Source organism: Borostomias antarcticus (genome assembly GCF_949987555.1).
Source record: "Borostomias antarcticus genome assembly, chromosome: 7".
Classification (NCBI taxonomy): domain Eukaryota; kingdom Metazoa; phylum Chordata; class Actinopteri; order Stomiiformes; family Stomiidae; genus Borostomias; species Borostomias antarcticus.
The window spans coordinates 27,857,407-27,877,889 of NC_140240.1; the positions used below are offsets into that span (position 1 = coordinate 27,857,407).

General features: G+C 42.9%; 2 protein-coding genes across 3 annotated transcripts; one reads left to right on the plus strand and one right to left on the minus strand.

Moving 5' to 3' along the window:
• Positions 1–1,392: 1,392 nt before the first annotated feature.
• Positions 1,393–3,389, minus strand: ten1 (TEN1 subunit of CST complex). Its single transcript, XM_084441066.1, has 4 exons — positions 3,353–3,389; positions 2,638–2,728; positions 2,396–2,553; positions 1,393–2,102 (listed from the first exon to the last, which is right to left on the minus strand). Exons 1-4 carry the CDS (start codon positions 3,363–3,365, stop codon positions 1,948–1,950), a joined length of 417 nt encoding a protein of 138 aa, XP_084297192.1. The 5' UTR covers positions 3,366–3,389; the 3' UTR covers positions 1,393–1,947.
• On the plus strand, positions 3,093–20,463 carry acox1 (acyl-CoA oxidase 1, palmitoyl). Of its 2 annotated transcripts, none has more exons than XM_084441065.1 (14): positions 3,093–3,301; positions 3,888–4,047; positions 5,705–5,865; positions 11,010–11,117; positions 11,269–11,388; positions 11,480–11,595; positions 11,832–12,001; positions 12,304–12,466; positions 12,824–13,014; positions 14,741–14,917; positions 15,166–15,271; positions 15,525–15,668; positions 15,845–16,051; positions 17,163–20,463. In XM_084441065.1, exons 1-14 carry the CDS (start codon positions 3,193–3,195, stop codon positions 17,211–17,213), a joined length of 1,983 nt encoding a protein of 660 aa, XP_084297191.1. In that variant the 5' UTR covers positions 3,093–3,192; the 3' UTR covers positions 17,214–20,463. The 2 variants fall into 2 exon arrangements, with proteins under 2 accessions (XP_084297191.1, XP_084297190.1); XM_084441064.1 differs by lacking the exon at positions 5,705–5,865 and adding an exon at positions 10,058–10,218.
• Positions 20,464–20,483: the final 20 nt, after the last annotated feature.

Below are 20,483 nucleotides of genomic sequence, written 5' to 3' on the forward strand. Positions count from 1 at the left end.
ACGTTCATTAAGCGCACCATAAGTGTGTCAGGAGGAAGAGGGTGTGTTCCTGAACTGCTATCAAATGACAAATAATGGCATGACTCTACATTGCACCTGAACAATCTGCTTTTATGTACTGTAGGTCTGGATATCCTTATACAACACGGTTCAAGCATTTGTCATTCAAAAGTTGCAAGGGACACCTTCTGTGTCTTATGCATGAGAAGAGACAAACATTACTCTCATTGATCATGCGTCATCATGGCCTCATCACCCTGTTCAGGGCATAGTCCTTTGATATAGGTGATATGATTAATACATTTTTAAACAACATGCTATGCCATAAACAGTGTCATCTCATAGTTTGGGGCTGGTCATATCTGTCAGGTCTAACTATTCTACCCTACAAAGGCAAAAGATCGTAACTTAATTTTTGTTCGAAAATGTGGACAAGTATATCGAGTCAATTATGTTATTTTTCAAGAAAATAGTGGGCTGTCTTTGCCATAACCTCCAAAAGTGCAACAGAACCAAGGCAGAAGGCCTTAACATCTTTGTCTTCGCTTCACGGCACTCTGAAACGTTAGAGTTGAGTTATGGTACGCCTTTCTTTTGCTGTCCATCATATATTCTATTTGTATTCATATTACATTAAGCCTAAACCATGATCGCTATCATATACTGATTCAAGAGTCAAGATGGCTATGGGGATCTGATGAGGAAAGAAACAGAGAGCAGAGAAAGATCTTTCTAGCTGAGGAGCAGATTAAACTGACCTTGCTTCAACAGAGAGAAACAAAACTTCACATTCACCTCTTAGAAGAGAGGCTGAAAGATGATGGCATTACAGTTTCAGATGAAGATGTGTGACATTCGTGTACTTGCACCTACCTATTTTTCTAAGGGCTTGGAGGTTTTTTTGTTAGTTAAAAATGTTTTATTGGTTAATTATTAAATTTAGAATGGATATTGTTTTGGCATGGTCTGTGTTAGGCTACTTTAAACTCAAGATTGTTTGGTGAAAATAATGATTGATTAAAAATAAATTAAATCATAGTACAGGTGTATGTTTACTCAGTTCTGCGGTAAAAAAATACCATACAGAAATACAATTATGTAAAGTATGTATTATTATTATTAGGGATATTGGGACATTGTGCTGGTATTATTTCTCAAGATTATTTATAAATAAGGATTGATTAAAGATAGATGAAATCATTGTCCAAGCTTGTGGGTTTCTTCAGTTCACTTCCTCTGTATGGTAAAAATACCATACAGAAATACAATTATACACATCTCTTAGTTCAGAATGACAAATTAACATCATTAAGACATTTTTATTCCTGAAAACAATATTTTTGGAAAACATTGCATATAAAATGTGTAAACTTTATTAAAGTCTCTGTGGATTCTCTTGACCCACTTCATATCCCTGACCCCAACATTCATTGTTGGGTGTACTCCTGAACTGGGTGTAGCCTATTCCTGAACAGTAATTCCTGAACGAATGACAAATAACGGCATGACTACATTGCATGTGAACAATCTGCTTTTATGTACTGTAGGTCTGGATATCCTTATACAACACGGTTCAAGCATTTGTCATTCAAAAGTTGCAAGGGACACCTTCTGTGTCTTATGCATGAGAAGAGACAAACATTACTCTCATTGATCATGCGTCATCATGGCCTCATCACCCTGTTCAGGGCATAGTCCTTTGATATAGGCAACATGATTAAGACATTTTTAAACAACATGCTAAGTCATAAACAGTGTCATCGCATATGCAAGGGAACCATTACACAAGTGGTACCATAATACCTGCAGTGTCAGAGGCATTAAGGTACAATCAAATAATTCCCAACATTCCATAATTTCGAATGCAAGACACTGATGGATTCTCATTGGCTGTTGAGGCCATAGAGATACACAAGTCTGCTTCCATGTCTGCAGCTGAGGCTCAGGTCAGGGCGGAGCAGGTGTCTGAGCAGTACGGGTCTCTTTGTTCTCCCTGTCTTTGAAGTAGCTCCTCTGTTCATTGATGGCTCTTTCTAGAAGGGCAAGGTTGACCCCGTCCACGCAATTCAGCACACGCGCTCGTACCACAACACCACTCCCTGCTGTTCAGAGAAGACAATAAGCAAAATATGATTGAATTATCTTTGGGCAGTGTTCTTTAGCTCTGATTCTAAATGTTGCTCTAACACACCCGATTTAAGTGTGTGTAGCATATGTTTCAGCATGTCCAGGGTGGGATTTGAACTCGGGTCTCCAGCGTGACAGACATCACACGCAGATAAAAAGTAGCTCTTCATCGGTTCAGGTGGACGGTATTTATACTGGGGGAGTGAGTTTAACCAACAAGTGCTTGATTTGGTTGAGTTGGAATATATAAGATTTTAAATCCTCTTACCCTCTGCATTTTCAATCTCACCCAGAACCATGTACTGGGCCCCAATTATGGGCTCAAAGGGCTCCACAAGTGTAGTTTGAATGACAACTTGGTGCTGTGTTGAGGTATGCTGGGCAGATAACGTTGCCTTTGATTCTTCTGGTTGGTAACATGCCAATCTGGAAAATAAACAAGACTGTTATGCAATAGTGTAGTTGTGATAGGTCTACTGTATGAAAAATCTGTGATATATTAAAGCTCACCTTCCAAAGGTCCTCACTGAGTCTCCCTCCTTCACTGCACCAGACTGGATTTCCCAAGGAAAATTAAAGACTGCAGCTGCTGGCAGCATGTCTGTAGAGTGCAAAACAAAAAAATAATGTCGACTACTGATTGTAGTTCACTGTTTTCTGGCATTTCAATGATGGCGGAACAACGTCGTCATGTGCTTTTTACTCCCGCCTGAGGTCAATAAGGAAGTTGACTGAAATCTGTCACACAGATTGGTACAGCTAACGGCCTGTGTAAAAGTCTAGTTCCCATATATGCAGAGATCGCTCAAACCATAACCCTAAACCTGACCATAACCCAACCCTATACCTAAGCCTAACCTTAACCCTAAACATAATTTTAACCTAATTTTAACCCTAACCCTAATTCAAACCTAAATTCAACCCTAACCTTAACCCTAAATAGCCTCTGCGTGTATGGGAACTAGCCTTTAAAACCCCTATACACTAGACGTAACTGTACCTCTTCTAGCCACGACCCGACAGCGGTTATTGACGTTCAAGTGTGTCGTTGTTCGTAATTCAGCTATGAACCCTGATATACGTAAGGAACGGGAAAATGCCACGTTTGACACTGAGATTCTCACGCACATCCTGGACGGTAGTCCGGAGAAGACTCGGAGGAGGAGAGAAATTGGTGAGTTTAGAATAGCTAACGTTAGCTATAGTGAGCTAACTCTCTGACTACCTCGCTGGCTCATGTGCTCTGTTATCCCTCTGCCCACGAACCTCCCTTTACAACATGAAAAAAAGTTAAACTCCTAAGTTTCCAGCAAACTAGATATCCAGCGTGTTATCTAGCTTCATTCACTAGCATCACTATCACTAACATGACACTATCACTTACCGATTCACACCCTGTACCAGGTACCAGCAAGCTGACTGCTAACTTAGCGTATCTCTTAGCATTGTCACCAGCTATGTTCAATTTAGCTGGTTGTCTGACTATGTAGGCTAATAATGTGTGTTGTTTTGCCTTCACCAGCGAGCTCAAACAGTATGTTACATGAGTGTAATTCTTTTGCACGTAGCCTAACAAGATTTAGATCCATTCTTTCAAAATGTTGGCACTCATTTTGCATTCTGCACCCTGCAGACTCACACCTAGGACTACATCCGAGTTAAGACTGTCAATTTTATGCAACAATAACCTTATAGTTGTCTAATTATCATTCTGCATTGCTGTGCCTACCACTTTATCCCTTAACTCCCTATCTATACAGAGTCACTGGTGATCAGCGACCCGGACTTCCAGAATGAGGACCTGAACTTCCTGTCCCGGAGCGAGCGCTATGATGCAGCAGTGAAGAAGAGCGCTCAGATGATTCTGAAGCTCAGGGACTATGGCATCTCAGACCCAGAGGAGATCTACTGGTACAAGAGGTAAGAGACGGGAGAGAGAGAGAGAAGATCTACTGGGGAGAGAGAGAGCGAGAGCGAGAGAGCACCAGCCACTATGGGTCTCTGTGGTGATGTGGTGATATGGTTTTCTTTGTAGGAGTTTGAGTATCTTGTTATTCATTCTCGGATGTTATTTATGGATTCATCTGCGAAACATCTCATTAAAGGTATATGTTTTTAGACAACATAGTAAGTAGCATCTGTTGTACTCTGTCTGTGATACTGAAGCAGTAAGTTAGGAGAGGGGGTGGCGGTTGTGCTGTGGTCATACTGTAGGCTGGAGGCACAGCCGAGTTGGCGGTTGTGCTGTGGTCATACTGTAGGCTGGAGGCACAGCCGAGTTGGCATCCAATTTGTGATGATGATGATGATGATGATGCTGCTCTCTAGAAATTTGAATTGCAGCCACATTTAGATACGGGACCGATCCGATCCAGTTCGGGATTGGTCTCCGATCCAGACCGCTCCAAAAAAGACCGGTGGTATCGATATGGGATCGGTATCGGCAGATATCCAAATTCTGGTATCGGAATCGGATTGGAACTGTAAAAAAAAAGTGGATCGATGCATCTCTAGCCACATTACACATGGATAGAAAGCTACAGTAGCTAACGTGGTGCGGTAATAATTCAAATAGAACTAAAATCAGGCTTTACCCTTGGTATATCAGGAATATATAAAGGCTCTTAACAAATCAGATTGCGAGGTTGGAACTACCCGTATGATGATGGGCACCGTTGACTTTTCAACACCGTGTCCACCAGGCTACAAGTTTCACCTGGTTTACAATAAGGCTATGCAACATCCCATGCTAATGTTCTACCTTGCTATCATCCACCGTAAGTAGGGGAAAATGTGCTTTGTCATACTCTCTTGTGTATGGTGCCTTATCTCAGTAACTTATCTATATGAAGTAAAGAAAACTACAGTGAAATAGACTAACCTGCAGCAGCCCTGGCGTATGCAGAGAGCAACAGTGTTGTGGTCTAATGGGGCAGGTTATTTGGCTCTCTGCCACTATGTCAAGCCATAAAGGTTCCTTGGTGTGTGAGTCATGGAGCAATGCACTGTGGGACAGAGCCATCTCTAATTAGTGCAAAGGTCAAAACTAGGGTGAAACTGTGCCAAAGGGTATTCTAGGTCTTCTTTTTCTCTTTACTCTCACTGTATCTCTCCATTCATTGGGTTAGGCTTTATTAATAAGTCAGTAAGCAAGACTGTAAGCAGTGGACCTGGCAAATGTGCACAGTTGACGTTAAGCCTACCCGTTGATGTACACTGGTATACTTGTGTTCCCTAAAACCAAGTCTTCCATTTAACAAAAGTCTTCTAGTCCAGTCCAGGCTGTTTGTTCATGCCATGTCAATGACACATCCTCTAGGCTAGCTACAGTTTATAGTTACAAGCCTGTGTCTGTTGTGGTCAGCCCACTGTATGTATATGCAGGGGTGAAAATTAACTTTTTGGCTCACGGTGAGTCACCTGCCAAGGGGACTATAGATGAAAAAATCTACCGGCCAAGTATATATTTTTTTCAGATAGCCTTCCGAAATCTAGTCGCCAACTGGAAATTTTACCTGCATTTGGCCGGTGGTAGGTGTTAATTTTCAGCCCTGTGTGCACCCCTTCCTTCCCCTAGCATTATGCGGGGCAACAGCAACGAGGCCCTGGGGGTCCACTTCGTCATGTACTTGCCCACCCTGTACACCCAGAGTGACCCCCAGCAGTTCCAGAAGTGGGTCCCCCTGGCTGAGTCCTTCCAGACCCTGGGCACCTACGCCCAGACAGAGATGGGCCACGGTCAGTCCTTGACAACTGTAGTACTGCTGATAGACTTGATTTATTTAGACACTAGCACTCATAGGGTTACTACTACTACCCTACAGACATTCAATGATAAAGGCCCTATAAGTGGTGTTGAATGGCCCTAAGTGGCGTTAGGTGGAGTAACATTTTTGAGGGGTAGGTGTTGGAAGGAACAATTTCTGTTTTTTAAATCTATGATATCATTCAATCCACTGAGGTGAGGTGGCCATTGTGAATCTCTTGTTGGTGTTTGACGGATCACTGAAGTTGTATCGCCCTGGTAGGCTCCTGTGTGTGTGTGTGTGTGTGTGTGTGTGTGTGTTAGTAGCAAGTTGTGTAATTAACAAAAGTGGCTTATGCATAGATGCACGGTTCCCTGTGGGTTAGTAGCACATTTTGTGTCTCTGTAACTAACAAAAGTTGCTTATGAGTAGATGCATAGTTCATCGTACCTCATATCTGCAAACACTTCATATTTCATCTCTGAACTAACTAAGATGGTTCATGTTAGTTACAGAATCTGTTTGTAGATCCCACACAGCCCGTCCCTGCCCTAATCTGCTCAAATAAAGTGAAAATTGCTGAAAGAAAACAATGATATAGCACTTGGAGACTAGCTGATGGCGGGCTCGTACGAGGACGGCCTAGAGAGAGACTCGATCTCAATATCAAACATTTTCCCAGAACCATCTTTCCCAGTTTGTCTGTAGTTTTATCCCATACCTTCTCACACCTCTCTTCTTTCTTCTCTGGCTGCTAGTGGTGATCGAATACAGTATGTGGGCTTTGTTTACAAACTTGTGGGCATTTTCATTGCTAAAGCCCTATTCGAATGGGACTAGTATTACCTGGGGACCTATAGTAATTTATCATAATTGCGGAGGTCGTCTGCCATCTTAATCCCCTGCAAATCTGCCTGTAATTTGTAAAGTAAAAATTCCACCGCAAATTACCCACCATATTTTGCCAAACACAGAGGTCATGTGATAATATTAGTCTTGTGCGAATCTGCTTCTCGTGATTTGGGATTGTATTTATTTATTTATTTTTCTGCCAGGTCAGAATGGACTGGAGGCTGCGTTGGCAATTATTCATGAAAAGTTTAATGGTTAACAAACTTAACCAAGAATGGCACAGATAAATAAAGGTAGGCCTTTGTTACAATGAAAGGGTCGTGTGAGCCTAAAGATTATAAATGCATCACCAACTATTAGGCAGGTAACGAAATATAGTAGGCTAATACGATATAGGCTATAGGCCTATAGTGATATGAAAGCATGCATCCTCCAAATGATAATGGTAAACTGAGGCTACATGTCTTGTATAGGCAAGGCAAGGCAAGTTTATTTATATAGCACATTTCAGCCACAGGGCAATTCAAGGTGCTTTACATGAGACATTAAAAGCATTAAAACAAAAAGCAAGACATTATAGACATTCAAAACAAAAGGCAGGACAAATTAAAAGCATTAAAACAAAAAGCAAGTCATTATAGACATTTAAAACAAAACGCAGGACACATAGAATACAGGAATAAAAGTTACAGTGCAGTATACAGATAAACATAACTCCTCTTAGAAAGCAGTGGCAAAAAGAAAAGTCTTCAGGCTTGTTTTAAAAGAACCAAGAGTTGCAGCAGACCTGCAGTTTTCTGGAAGTTTGTTCCAGATATGTGGGGCATAAAAACTGAACGCTGCTTCTCCATGTTTTGTTTTAACTCTGGGGACAGAAAGCAGACCTGTGCCAGACGACCTGAGGGGTCTGGATGGTTCATAGTGTATGAGCAGATCAGAAATATATTTTGGCCCTAGACCATTCAGTGCTTTATAAACCAACAGCAGTATTTTAAAGTCAGTTCTTTGACAGACAGGAAGCCAGTGTAAAGACCTTAGATACTCCACTTTCTTAGTCTTAGTGAGGACTCGAGCAGCATTGTATAGGCTAACAGGCTTGCAGGGTATTTGTCATGAGAATATTTAGATTTCATTTTTAATTGTGCCCATGTGGTACTGGAAAGGCCTAGGCCAAGTGCTATTCTGTTACAAATTGGCAGGCATTAGGCTATGCATATTTATCATTTGGTTACAAAAAGCATACCCATTTAGAAAAAGAAATTGCAAACACTGATTTATAATTTCTCCATTTGAGATGAATTATACCATAAGCACATTCGACCGCATTGACAGAGCTTTTAGCACGTGAAGGAGATAAAACAGCTGACTTCAGTGATTTGTCAGGCAGTCAATATTTAGAGTTGTAAAACATATTTTACACTGTTGGAAGGCAAAATATCTCTTTCAAGCGGTTTAGCCTATAAATATATAAAGGGCTGCTTCACTGCTACCGAAAATGCAGGAGCATGTCACACATTAAATTCAATGCAGTTAGACAGAGCCGTGACATATCCAGGAGATAAGGTCACTTAGCTAAATTCGATTCTAATACAGACTTTGCTTATCCCATGCGAATATGGGGGGATAATAAATCTAAATCACATGAGGTCCCTAGGTAATACTAGTCCCGTGCAATTTGATTTCCCCCTCCCTCACCCTTTATCCAAATCTAGGCTACTCTTTTCAAATGATTAACTTTATTCTTGCAGAATTTTGGACCTTTTCTGTCATAAACATGGGAAATGGGCAAGTTCAGTCTTTAAACTCCCTCATGGGTGAATGTTGTAGGCTACTAGTGAGGCCGTCCAACTTAATTGGTGAATAGCTGAATTCATGAATAGCTTACCGGTTGTCGAATATCAATCTCACTTCTTTGGGCACGCAAGGTGTTCAGCCAAGAGGTAGAGTTTCAGCCACCTGAATGCAACATTGTTCTCGGAGAGGCAGAGGAATTTGTGAAGTAGGCCAGGCTAGTTTCCTTGGCATTATTTGTTTTGATATTGTTATTGAAATGATACATGTTTAAAATTGGGAATGCCGTTAGTCAGTTAGGCCTACTAGGTTGATCGGATGTTGGACCAGCATTGCACCAATGTTGCACCAACAATGTTGTGCTTTAGAGTGGGTCTAGTTCAGTGCCTATTTTCCAACTTATTATCAGGTTTAGGGTCAAAGCAGCGCCATGGCGAAACTGCAATCATGTCATTCCCATGGCTGTCTGTTCGCGCACCATGCTTTTGACATATGCATGATTTTACAGAAAACTGAAATGAGACTTGTTCCTCCTATTGGAGGAAGAGCCTGTCTGGAGAGAATCCAGGTGCCACCTCCGGCGGAGCTTCTCAGGCAATGAACACCTCGCAGCAATATAATGCAATATCAGGCGCTTTCACTGTGTAAAACTAGAAGAATAAGATATCTATAGGCTATGATTTTTTTTGCCGCTGCCTACTGTGTGCTCCCAACTGCCCTTGGGGGAAAGACGACGGGAGTTCCATCGTTGGACAGTCCAGCCATTTTGTGTGTTCGGCGTGTGACGTGCGTGTTTCTCACCGTGTGATAAATAAAGATGTTTGTAAAAAAAAATTAAAAAAAATTGAATCGACAGCATTCATGTCCATGCACAACCTGGTCCACCGCATAACTTGGTCGCGACAATACCCTGGCGCGGCTTCCGGAATGGCGCAGCTTTGGGTGGAGACCAAGTTCCTTACCCTTCCTCACAATCTCTTAACCATGGGGGCTTTAAAACTAACTTCAAAGCTCTAATGAGTTGCTTCAAGGCTTTCTCTGGAGCAAATAGCTCCAGTTGCATTAGCATGGACTATGATATTTGCTATTACTTTCAGGCTTTCACATTTCCCTCACAAGTTCCCCTTCAACACCTGAAAAGTACAATGATCATTTCACATTTCAGCCAAATGAACGATGGCAAAACTGTGTAATTCTTTTCTGAATTAGCATAAAAGTAAATCCAAAGGCTGCTGCTAGCAACCACCTCAATGATCTGGGATATTAAAGAGGCTTTTTCTGTGTAATAGTTATTAATGGCGTCAGAAATGAGCACCTATTGTTTTCCTCTTATTTTTTTTTCTCCTTGACACTAGTACTTTCCTTTCCATCAATGACATTAAATCCATCTCTTCCCCTGAATCTCGCTCTGATATCTAGCTCTGCACTAAACCTCAATCCTCCTGTGTCTTTGGGTGTCCCTCTCTATCCATGGTCCTTCCCAAACTCCTATCTCCTTTCCCTCACATACCAACCCCCCCCCCCACCCGGAACTGGTCCAGCTGTGTGCACCACGAGCGTCCGCAACCCCTGGACCTCCACCTGGCAATGTTCCTGCCCACACTTCTCAACCAGGCCACGCCCGAGCAGATGGACACCCTCTTCATGCCCGCCTGGAACCTGGAAATCATCGGCACCTACGCTCAGACTGAGATGGGCCACGGTAAACTAGAGTGTTCTAGAGGGTTGAATAGAATGGAAGTTTTACACTATGGCTAAAGACCCTCTGTCTGTAGACCCTCTGTATCCTGCTGGTTAGGGAACGTTGAGTAGATCTCTCTGCAAAAAAGAAGGGGATGTCTCACTGAGGGGACTTTTGTATAAATCTGCCATTACTAATTCTCTGTCAACGCATGCCTTGTGCTTTGTGCAGTGGGGATTGCATGCCTTCCCTCCTTTTTGGAACGTGCCCATCGCCCCTGGCTTTCCTCTCACCCTGGCTGTCCGCCACGGCCAATGTGCGCGTCTGCAAGGAATGCCCTCCGAGGCCAAATTGTAGCCCCCTTCCCCCCGACCCTTTGGTCTCCTTTGTAGGGAACAGCTTCACTTCTGAGAGGGATCTCAGTGAGGATATCCTTCACTGTGTGAGAACGCATGGGCCCGGCAATACAGCTCAGGATGAGGTGGATTGCCGGCAGTAGTTTTAACAGGGTTGTTGTTTTGTTTTGTTGGTTTTGGAGGTCCGTCAAACACCCACGAGAGAATTCACTACAGTTGTCTCTACCTACTGTACATTGCAGTCATTTAGCAGACGCTGTTATCTAAAGCGACATACAATAAGTCTTGCCTCTGATGTTTGAGTTGAAGAGAGGCTAATATTTCCATTCCAGTCCATTCAATAGCCAGTCCTATCCTGATTGATATAATTCTTTGTCCCTCTATAAACTGAGTGTCGACATTTTGTCTCTCAGCCTTCTGTGTGTGTGTGTGTGGGGGGTCTTTCTCCTTGTCTAGGCACCCATCTCCGAGGGCTGGAAACCACGGCGACCTATGACCCCGCCACTCAGGAGTTTGTCATGCACAGCCCGACAGTGACCTCCATCAAGTGGTGGCCTGGGGGATGTAAGTACATACACATACACACTCTCTCTGTTATGAGAAGTGCTACAACTTATATTTGCTTCATATGTTATTTTATCAAAAGGAATCTTTCACAGTGTCTTTTTCTCTCTCTCTCTCTCCTCTCTCTCTCTCTCTCTCTCTCTCACACCAGTGGGTAAGACATCTAACTACGCCATAGTGCTGGCTCAGCTTCACACCCAGGGAAAGTGTCACGGCTTGCATGCTTTCATTGTGCCCCTGCGCAGTATGGGTACCCACCAACCACTGCCAGGTAACCACTGTGCTTATTTTTGTCTTTTTGTCTGAATGTGGCTTTGGGTTGTTTCGTAAACACACTCTATCTCATCCACCTCCTGTCTCAGGGATTGTGGTTGGAGACATAGGACCCAAGTTTGGCTTTGATGAGGTCGACAATGGTTACCTGAAACTAGAGAGTGTGCGGATTCCCCGTGAGAACATGCTGATGAAATACGCCAAGGTGAGCATAGTAACGTGAGACTGCGGGTGTGTACGTATGCGTGTGTGTGTGTGTGTCTGCACATTCATGTATCTGTGTGTGTGTGTGTGTGTGTGTGTGTGTGTGTGTGTGTGTGTGTGTGTGTGTGTGTGTGTGTGTGTGCGCGCGCACGCACGTATCTGAGTATGTGCAGATGTGTGCCATGGCCCCAGGTATAACTTATCAGCTGACCGTGTATTTTCTCCCCTCGCCACTAGGTGGAGGTAGATGGTACGTACTTGAAGCCCCCCAGCGCCAAGCTGACCTACGGCACCATGGTCTTCATCCGCTCCATGATCGTGGGCGAGTCGTCCCGCGCCCTCGCCAAGTCCTGCACCATCGCCATCCGTTACAGCACCGTCCGACACCAGTCTGAGATCCGCCCGGGGTCGGTCACCACACACACACACACACACACACACACACACACACACACACACACACACACACACACACACACACACTTGCACATTCATTCATCAGGGGTCAGAGAGTCTGGCCACAGAAGCATGCATTCATCAGCAAATGTATGCACACGCATACAATGGGCACACACACACACACACACGCACACACACACACACACATACACTTACATCCATCTACAGTCCAAAGACAAAAACACAGGCCTTGGAACAGACATGAATAATGCTTTTATATCTTCTTGTGAATCCCTGTGTTTCCCTGCAGGGAGCCAGAGCCCCAGATCCTGGACTACCAGACCCAGCAGTACAAGCTGTTCCCCCTGCTGGCCACCGCCTACGCCTTCCACTTTGTGGGCCAGTATATGAGCCAGACCTACCACCGCATCACCGGGGACATCAACCAGGGGGACTTCAGCGAGCTGCCCGAGGTGAGCAAGCCTCCTCACTTGTGTAACTTTTTATTTTTATTTTTTTTACAATTCAAGGTCATTTTATTGTGAGAAAGAGGATAAAATAATGTCAATTTATAACAATGTAAAACAATTTTGCACTTTTATCAAGGCGAGTGCTTCAATACAGAGTTCTACTACTATAGGCTAAGTGTTTCATTCACTGAAAAAAAGCAAGTGAAGGAAGAATCTAGAGGCGGGTCACAGATGTGATCCTCCCTCAGATAGATACTCTACTTAAACATGGCTACGTTCTTGAGTGACGATGAAGTGACCATTTGTGAAATGTATGTAAGCTCATCTTAACCCCCGTCTCTCTGCCTGTTTTCTGCTCAGCTCCACGCCCTGTCGGCGGGCCTGAAGGCCTTCACCACGTGGACGGCCAACTCGGGCATCGAGGTTTGCCGCATGTCGTGCGGCGGGCACGGCTACTCTCGCTGCAGCAGCCTGCCGGACATCTACGTCAACTTCACGCCCACCTGCACGTACGAGGGGGAGAACACCGTCATGATGCTACAAACGGCGAGGTAAACAAACGCAGACAAGCGCACACACGCACACATGCACGCCCTGTGGTAGAGCTCTTATTTTTCCCTTTATACTAGTATAATTTGTACAGCCTTCAGGATGTATGTCTTACACCTCCCAATCGGCTCGTAGACCCATTAGATCACTACTTTACAAGCGAGACGGCGAGACGAGTGGTTTGTTGCTCCCTCGGGCACGATAATATCCTGACCTGTAGTGTGTGATGAGCCGTTATTTTCAAATCTTGTAGTTAGACGAACATCAGTTAAGATTCTCCTTATGTGTGTGATGCAACCTGATTTCAAAATCGGTTAGGATTTTAAAAGTCCTGTAGTATGAGCCTGGCGTAAGTCTTAAGGAACTATATTGAGCCATTACGTCACTTACTGTTTCACTATGGTATAAAAATGAGGTAACACGCATGCAATATTTCTTTGTCATTTAACACCACAAGAAAATAAAAGAACACAGTTCAAAAGAGGCAGATGGTTGTAGGCCTTTATAAAGCTGGTAAGGGCTAAGAAGGTCCACAAACGATTAAATACACCACTGAGCGTTGTCAGGGCAATTATTAAAAAATTCAAAAGATATGGAACCGTTGAAAACCTCATGGGTAGGGGACACAACTGCATGTTGCCCCCCAGGATCCTGAGGAGGATGGTGAAAGAAGTAACAAAACCCCCAAGAATCACTGTGAAAGAATGTCAGGCCTTGGTGGCGTCTTGGGGCCATCCTATGAAGGCACCATCAGATACCACAACCACAGGCTCTTTGAAAGGGTTGCCAGAGGAAAGCCTTTTTTTACCACAAGACACAGAAGCAAGCGCTTGGAGTTTGCCAAACGTGATTTACATTACGACTGGAAGAAGGTGCTCTGGTTAGTTGAGACCAAAATTGAATGTTTTGGTCAGATACATTGGCATGTTTAGCGGTGAAACAGAGATGCATACAAGGAGAGGCACCTCATACCCACGGGGGGATATTGTGGTGGCCAGTGATGTTTCGGGGCTGTTTTAATTCCAGAGGTCCAGGGGCATTGGTTAAGATTGATGGCATAATGAATTCCACCAAGTACAGTATCAGGCAGTTTTAGTGGATAATCTGGTTGCCTCCGCCAGAAGGCTTGGACTTGGCCGTAGGTGGACTTTCCAACAAGACAATGACCCAAAACATACCTCAAGATCCACACCGAAATGGTTCCATGACAACAAAATAAATGTTCTGCAATGGCCGTATCAGTCGTCAGACCTCAATCCAATAGAAAACCTGTTAATAATTATGATTTTGGCTGGTTTCTTTTACAGGTGGGTCCAATTAATCGATTAATTGATTAATCGTTCATGACGGTCGAAGTCGACTTTTAGTCACTAATCGATTTTGGTCAAATTGTGATCTTTCTTTTTTTTCATTCAAATAAACACCTCCTTTAATTATTCTTTTTTTATTGTCATGCATCATCAGTTCTGTAGCGCTATATTGATTGGAATGGGGGCTAAATTAACTTCAACTAAACTTCTAAAACATTGGAATCAAATCTTTCAATTGTCGGCCAAAAAACGATTAATCGATTAATCGTTCATTCCACCCACTGATTATTCGACTACGTTTGTATATTCAGTTTCTCTATAATTATATTTGTTATATTCTTTATGTATTGCTAGTGCATTGCCAGTCACTGAATGTCTACAAACATGGTATTGAGTGTTTGTGTGTGTCTGTCCACAGGTACCTAATGAAGAGTTACCACCAGGCGAAGGCGGGCCAGCGGCTCAGCGGCATCGTGTCCTACCTCAACGAACCGGAGTCCAGGGTGCAGCCCCAGCCTGTGTCGGCCTGCCCCCCCACGGTCCACCTCAACGACCTGGCCGGCCTGGTGGAGGTGTACAAGCTACGGGCTTCCAGGTGAGACGGGAGGAACACAAGGGAGGGATGGAGGGCTTTTTTATACTGAGGAAATATTTGGTAGAGGAGGGGAAGAAGGGATTCATTGGAAGAGGAAGGGGGCTGATGTAAGGAAGACATAGGAGTGGCGATTATTAGTAAACCGTTTTGTAAGATTCTATATAGTGTATAGTGACCATTGCTCGTGCGTGTGTGTGTGTGTGTGCGTGTGTGTGCGTGCGTGCGTGCGTGTGTGCGTGCGTTTTCAGGCTGGTGAAGCTGGCAGCTACGAGTATCCAGCAGGAGTTGCAGTGCGGAAGAAGCAAGGAGGACGCCTGGAACAACAGCTCTATAGACCTGGTCAGAGCCTCTGACGTAAGTAGTCAGAGGAGAACACTCAAGGAAAATATCCAAGGATTTCTCACTGAGACACTTGACATGCGTGAATCCATTCTCACCAAGTCACTAAACCCAACTGCTCCATCCTTCTTCCATTCACCATCTGTTCTTAAATCTTGACTTCTGCTCTTCATCCCGGCTCTCTCCTCCTTCCTCTCTCTCTCTCTTTCTCTCTCTCTCTCTCTCTCCTCCTCTCTCTCTCTCTCCTCCTCTATCTCTCTCTCTCCAGGCCCACTGCCACTACATGGTGGTGAAGCTGTTTGTAGCCAAGCTGGAGGAGATCGGGGACCCGGGGCTCCACTCTGTCCTCAGCACCCTGGCCCTGCTCTATGCCCTGCATGGCATCGCACAGCACTCTGGGGACTTCCTGCTGGTAACAGAGTGGCTTTTTACCTGTTGAAATACATCCAGAGCAGTGGGGAAAAAGAGAAGAGGACAAGCTACTTATGACTATTGAGGCACACCCCAAATATAAATATTACTTTTCTCTAGCTCACCTATATCACCCATTCTCTCTCCCTCTCCCTCCCTCCCCCTCTCTCCCCCCAGGCGGGTCTGCTGAGCGGGCCCCAGGTCTCCCAGGCGTCCCAGTGTATTAAAGAGCTGCTGGCACAGCTGAGGCCCAACGCTGTAGCGCTGGTGGACGCCTTCGACTACCGCGACGAGATGCTCAAATCCTCCCTGGGACGTTACGACGGCAACGTGTACGAGCACATGTTCGAGTGGGCCCGCAGCTCGCCCCTGAACCGCACAGAGGTGAGAGTTCAGGGTTCAGACCAAGTTCATAGGGAAGTGAGCATATGAGTGTGGAGTGAGAGAGAAGAGGGGGGGATGAAGAGGAAAAGAATTATGTATGTTTGGTATTTAAAGCAATACATCGCGATATTTGGACCTTTACAAACATGTCTGGTGCTAATTCTCCAATTAGATTTACTAAAAGTAAGCTGAATCGTCCAAACAGAGACTCAGAAAGATAATACATTGACATTTATTACCTTTTAAAACTCGCGCCCCGGGACGCAGTTTATTCTCGAAATGTTACCAGCTATTGCCAGTTCGAGTAGGCTACACAGAAACGCCAAATGCCGATGCATGCTTGCACAAAACTTGCGTATGTGTGTATGTGTGTGTATATATATATATATATATATATATATATTAGGGGTGTCAATTGTAAAAAAAATAAACCAACTTTATCTAATTAAACACACATATCATTTTTTGCTGGGAAAAGCCCCAAAATGAATCATTTAAAAGACAAAGACATTATTGTGGCAGATGAGGAAAGCATTGAATAAACATTACAAAAGGTGGCTTTAGTAGTCAATATATTATTTTATTACATTTTCAATTATTATTTGCAATCAATCAATCTGAGCAACACGTCAAATTTGCGGATACGTCCATGGATTTTTCTTAACTATTGTGCCTCTTGATGCCGGCTTGTAGTTGCATTGGAGGACGTAATTTGCAACGCTTCCATGAAGCCCTTGTCTTCTACTATAGCAATTGACCTGCAGTCCATAGCAGTTCATTTTGCGACAGTTTGTCATTTTGTCTGAGGTAGACTTAGCCTACTCATTCTGTGCTGCTTTGCTCTCTGTAGCCTACGGGGGCAACATTGCTTAATTAAAAATGTTGGTTAATTTGCATTAATTAAATTAACGTGTTTCGCCATATGGGCTGTCAATTTAACATTTTAATTAATTGTAATTAATTAATTATGAGAAAATGGCAACAACAACAACAAAATATATATATGCACACACACACACACACATATAACTGTATTGAACTTGAACCTTGGGTATTTGTTGTATATCTATTAAGTGCAACCATGTGCTCTCCTCCCTGTTCTTTTCCTCAGGTCCATGAATCCTACCACAAGTACCTGAAGCCCCTGCAGTCGAAATTGTGAGCTGACCCCTCAACCCTGATCCTTACGTCACTACAACGAGGGACCACAAAATGGTCGCCCACCGTCCGCCAATCAAAAGGGCTCATTCCACCCTTGCCTCCTCTCTAACCATTGGTGGTACTGTGAAAGATCGACCCAAGGGAGACCTATTCCTTCTCTCTAACTCCGCCTCAATGGATGTGCTGCTGGTGTATTATAATTGTCATTCTACTAATGCAATCTTAATTGAGTTTGTTCTACTTTGGTCCAGGAGCTTCCAAATCTGCCTTCTGCATAGTAAATGGACTGACTGAGAAATGGGAGGACAGGAAAGAGAGGGCACCTGACATGGCCTTTAAAACAAACAAAAAAACTGATCCATAATCTATGTATTATAATCTTTTTTTGGGGATCATGAATAATGCAGATGCCGAGATAATTAGTATAATCTGTCATTGTAGTGAAGTGCATGTCTCCAGAGAGATAGAGATGGGAATATACTGTGAGATCATGCTTGCAGATACAAAATGTCAAGTGTAGATGCAGTAGCTACTGTTATATACCAGTGTGTTGTAATCACACAGATGAATCAGACTAGCCTAATGAATCACACAGATGAATCAGACAGATGAATCAGACTAGCCTAATGAATCACACAGATGAATCAGACTAGCCTAATGAATCACACAGATGAATCAGACTAGCCTAATGAATCACACAGATGAATCAGACTAGCCTAATGAATCACACAGATGAATCAGACTAGCCTAATGAATCACACAGATGAATCAAACTAGCCTAATGAATCACACAGATGAATCAGACTAGCCTAATGAATCACACAGATGAATCAGACTAGCCTAATGAATCACACAGATGAATCAGACTAGCCTAATGAATCACACAGATGAATCAGACTAGCCTAATGAATCACACAGATGAATCAGACTAGCCTAATGAATCACACAGATGAATCAAACTAGCCTAATGAATCACACAGATGAATCAGACTAGCCTAATGAATCACACAGATGAATCAGACTAGCCTAATGAATCACACAGATGAATCAAACTAGCCTAATGAATCACACAGATGAATCAGACTAGCCTAATGAATCACACAGATGAATCAGACTAGCCTAATGAATCACACAGATGAATCAAACTAGCCTAATGAATCACACAGATGAATCAGACTAGCCTAATGAATCACACAGATGAATCAGACTAGCCTAATGAATCACACAGATGAATCAGACTAGCCTAATGAATCACACAGATGAATCAAACTAGCCTAATGAATCACACAGATGAATCAGACTAGCCTAATGAATCACTTAGATGATTCACAAGAAATACAATGGATCAAATCATGCTGGAAAGATGTATTTTTGTACAACTGCTGCGTACCGGCACCGATAATCAACCCCCACTCTTTACAGATTCAGCTAGATTCATGGCTGCCAATATTACAATGTTTATTTAGCACACAAACAGTAGCCTAACAATTATTTTGGGAAGAATGATACATAATATTGTGTAGGTCGCCCTCTTGCCGCCAAAACAGCTCTACCCGAAACAGCTCTGACCCTTCGAGAGTTTTTACAGTCATGTAGAAATAATTCACCCTCTTACAATATCTTATCTTTTTATAGCCCTGTAGCAACTAATAATGTAATAAACTACCAATATTTTAACTCCCAATAAAACGTTTGAAATGGATTACATCCAAATATGTAATTCAAATGTATGCAATAAAGTAGTAGTAGTAGCAGACACCAAAGTAACGCAGATACAAATTTACAGTAGATACAACATACCAGATACAAATATATACAGAAATCCAAATACATGTACCAGAGCAGAGGACACCTTGAGAGCTGGAGTCCATGCCTTGATGGGTCAGAGCTGTTTTGGTGCCAAGAGGGGGACCTACACAACATTAGGTAGGTGGTTTTAATGTGGTGGCTCATCACTGTTTGTGCCTGAGGTACTTGATTCCCCTTATTCTAGCTAACATACTGTAGAATGTTCTTCTCATGTCTTTTCATCCTCATCAAGATTATCCTCTCGATAATTTAAATTGACAGTTTTAGATTTTATAGAGTATACAGTGGTGGCCGAAATTATTAGAACAGCTGACAGATCTGAAAATATTGACCTTTTTTGCCTCCAAAACATGATTTCATTCCATAATGTTCATGAAACATGCAGATGGTTGCTGTGAGCACAACAAATATCAGATGAAGTGAGTCCTATTGTTTTTATCCACTTTTAACTTTAATATTTGGTATGTCCACCTTTTTCAGCAATTAGAGCAGCACATGTCTTTGGCATAGTGTCAGTATATTTCCTGAGAACATCAACACCAATGTTATCCCATGTCTGCAACTCAAGCCAAAGGATTTCCTTTGAATGTACAATAGATCTGTCCAGTTTATTTTCCAACTCGCCCCAAAGTCTCACCAGAATGTTGTGCTATACTTTCTTATCCATGATGCCATCATTTTTTACTAAGTCAGCTGTTCCCGAGGCTGAAATGGCCCCCCACACCATAATACTATATTTTTCTCTCTCAGTAATGGTTTCTTTGCTGCTATTCTGCCAACAAGTCCTTGTTCTCCCAGTTTCCGACGCACAGTTCTTGAAGACACTGTTGCACCATTAGTCATTGTGGTGTTGATCTCGTCACGCAGTTCTCATGAGGTCTTTCTTCGCTCCTTAAGACTGAGAATTTTGAGATGCTTCACTTGTCTGTCTGAAAGTTTCTTTTCCTACCTCTCCCCTTTCAGTTCTTGTGTGAATGGGTGGCATCATGGTGTGATTGTGTGACATTGACAGTGAAATAGGCCTTGCTTGTTTTTTGTGAGGAAAATGACCTAAATCTCCTGATAATGGCTCTATTCTATGGTTTCTAGAGCATAATGATGACTAGATATTTCATTTGCTTTATGGGTATTTTAATGGCCAATTCAACAAAAACAACTGAAAACTCTTAAATATGCCAAGTGTTCTAATAATTTTGGCCACCACTGTACAATATGATTATTAGGCTACAGATGTCTTTGATTCATTTAACCCATCTGATTGTAGTGTACAAAATGCATTCAATTGTTTTAGAAAATATTATTTTGTCAAGATCCGGTAAATAATTTCTGTAATGTTGCATTAAAATAATGTCATAATAATGTAAAGCTATTTCAAAATACATTAAAGACGATAAATATGTTATGATGTTGGTCAATGGATTTACTGAGCCCATGAAGTGACCACCAGATGGCCTCCTGAAAT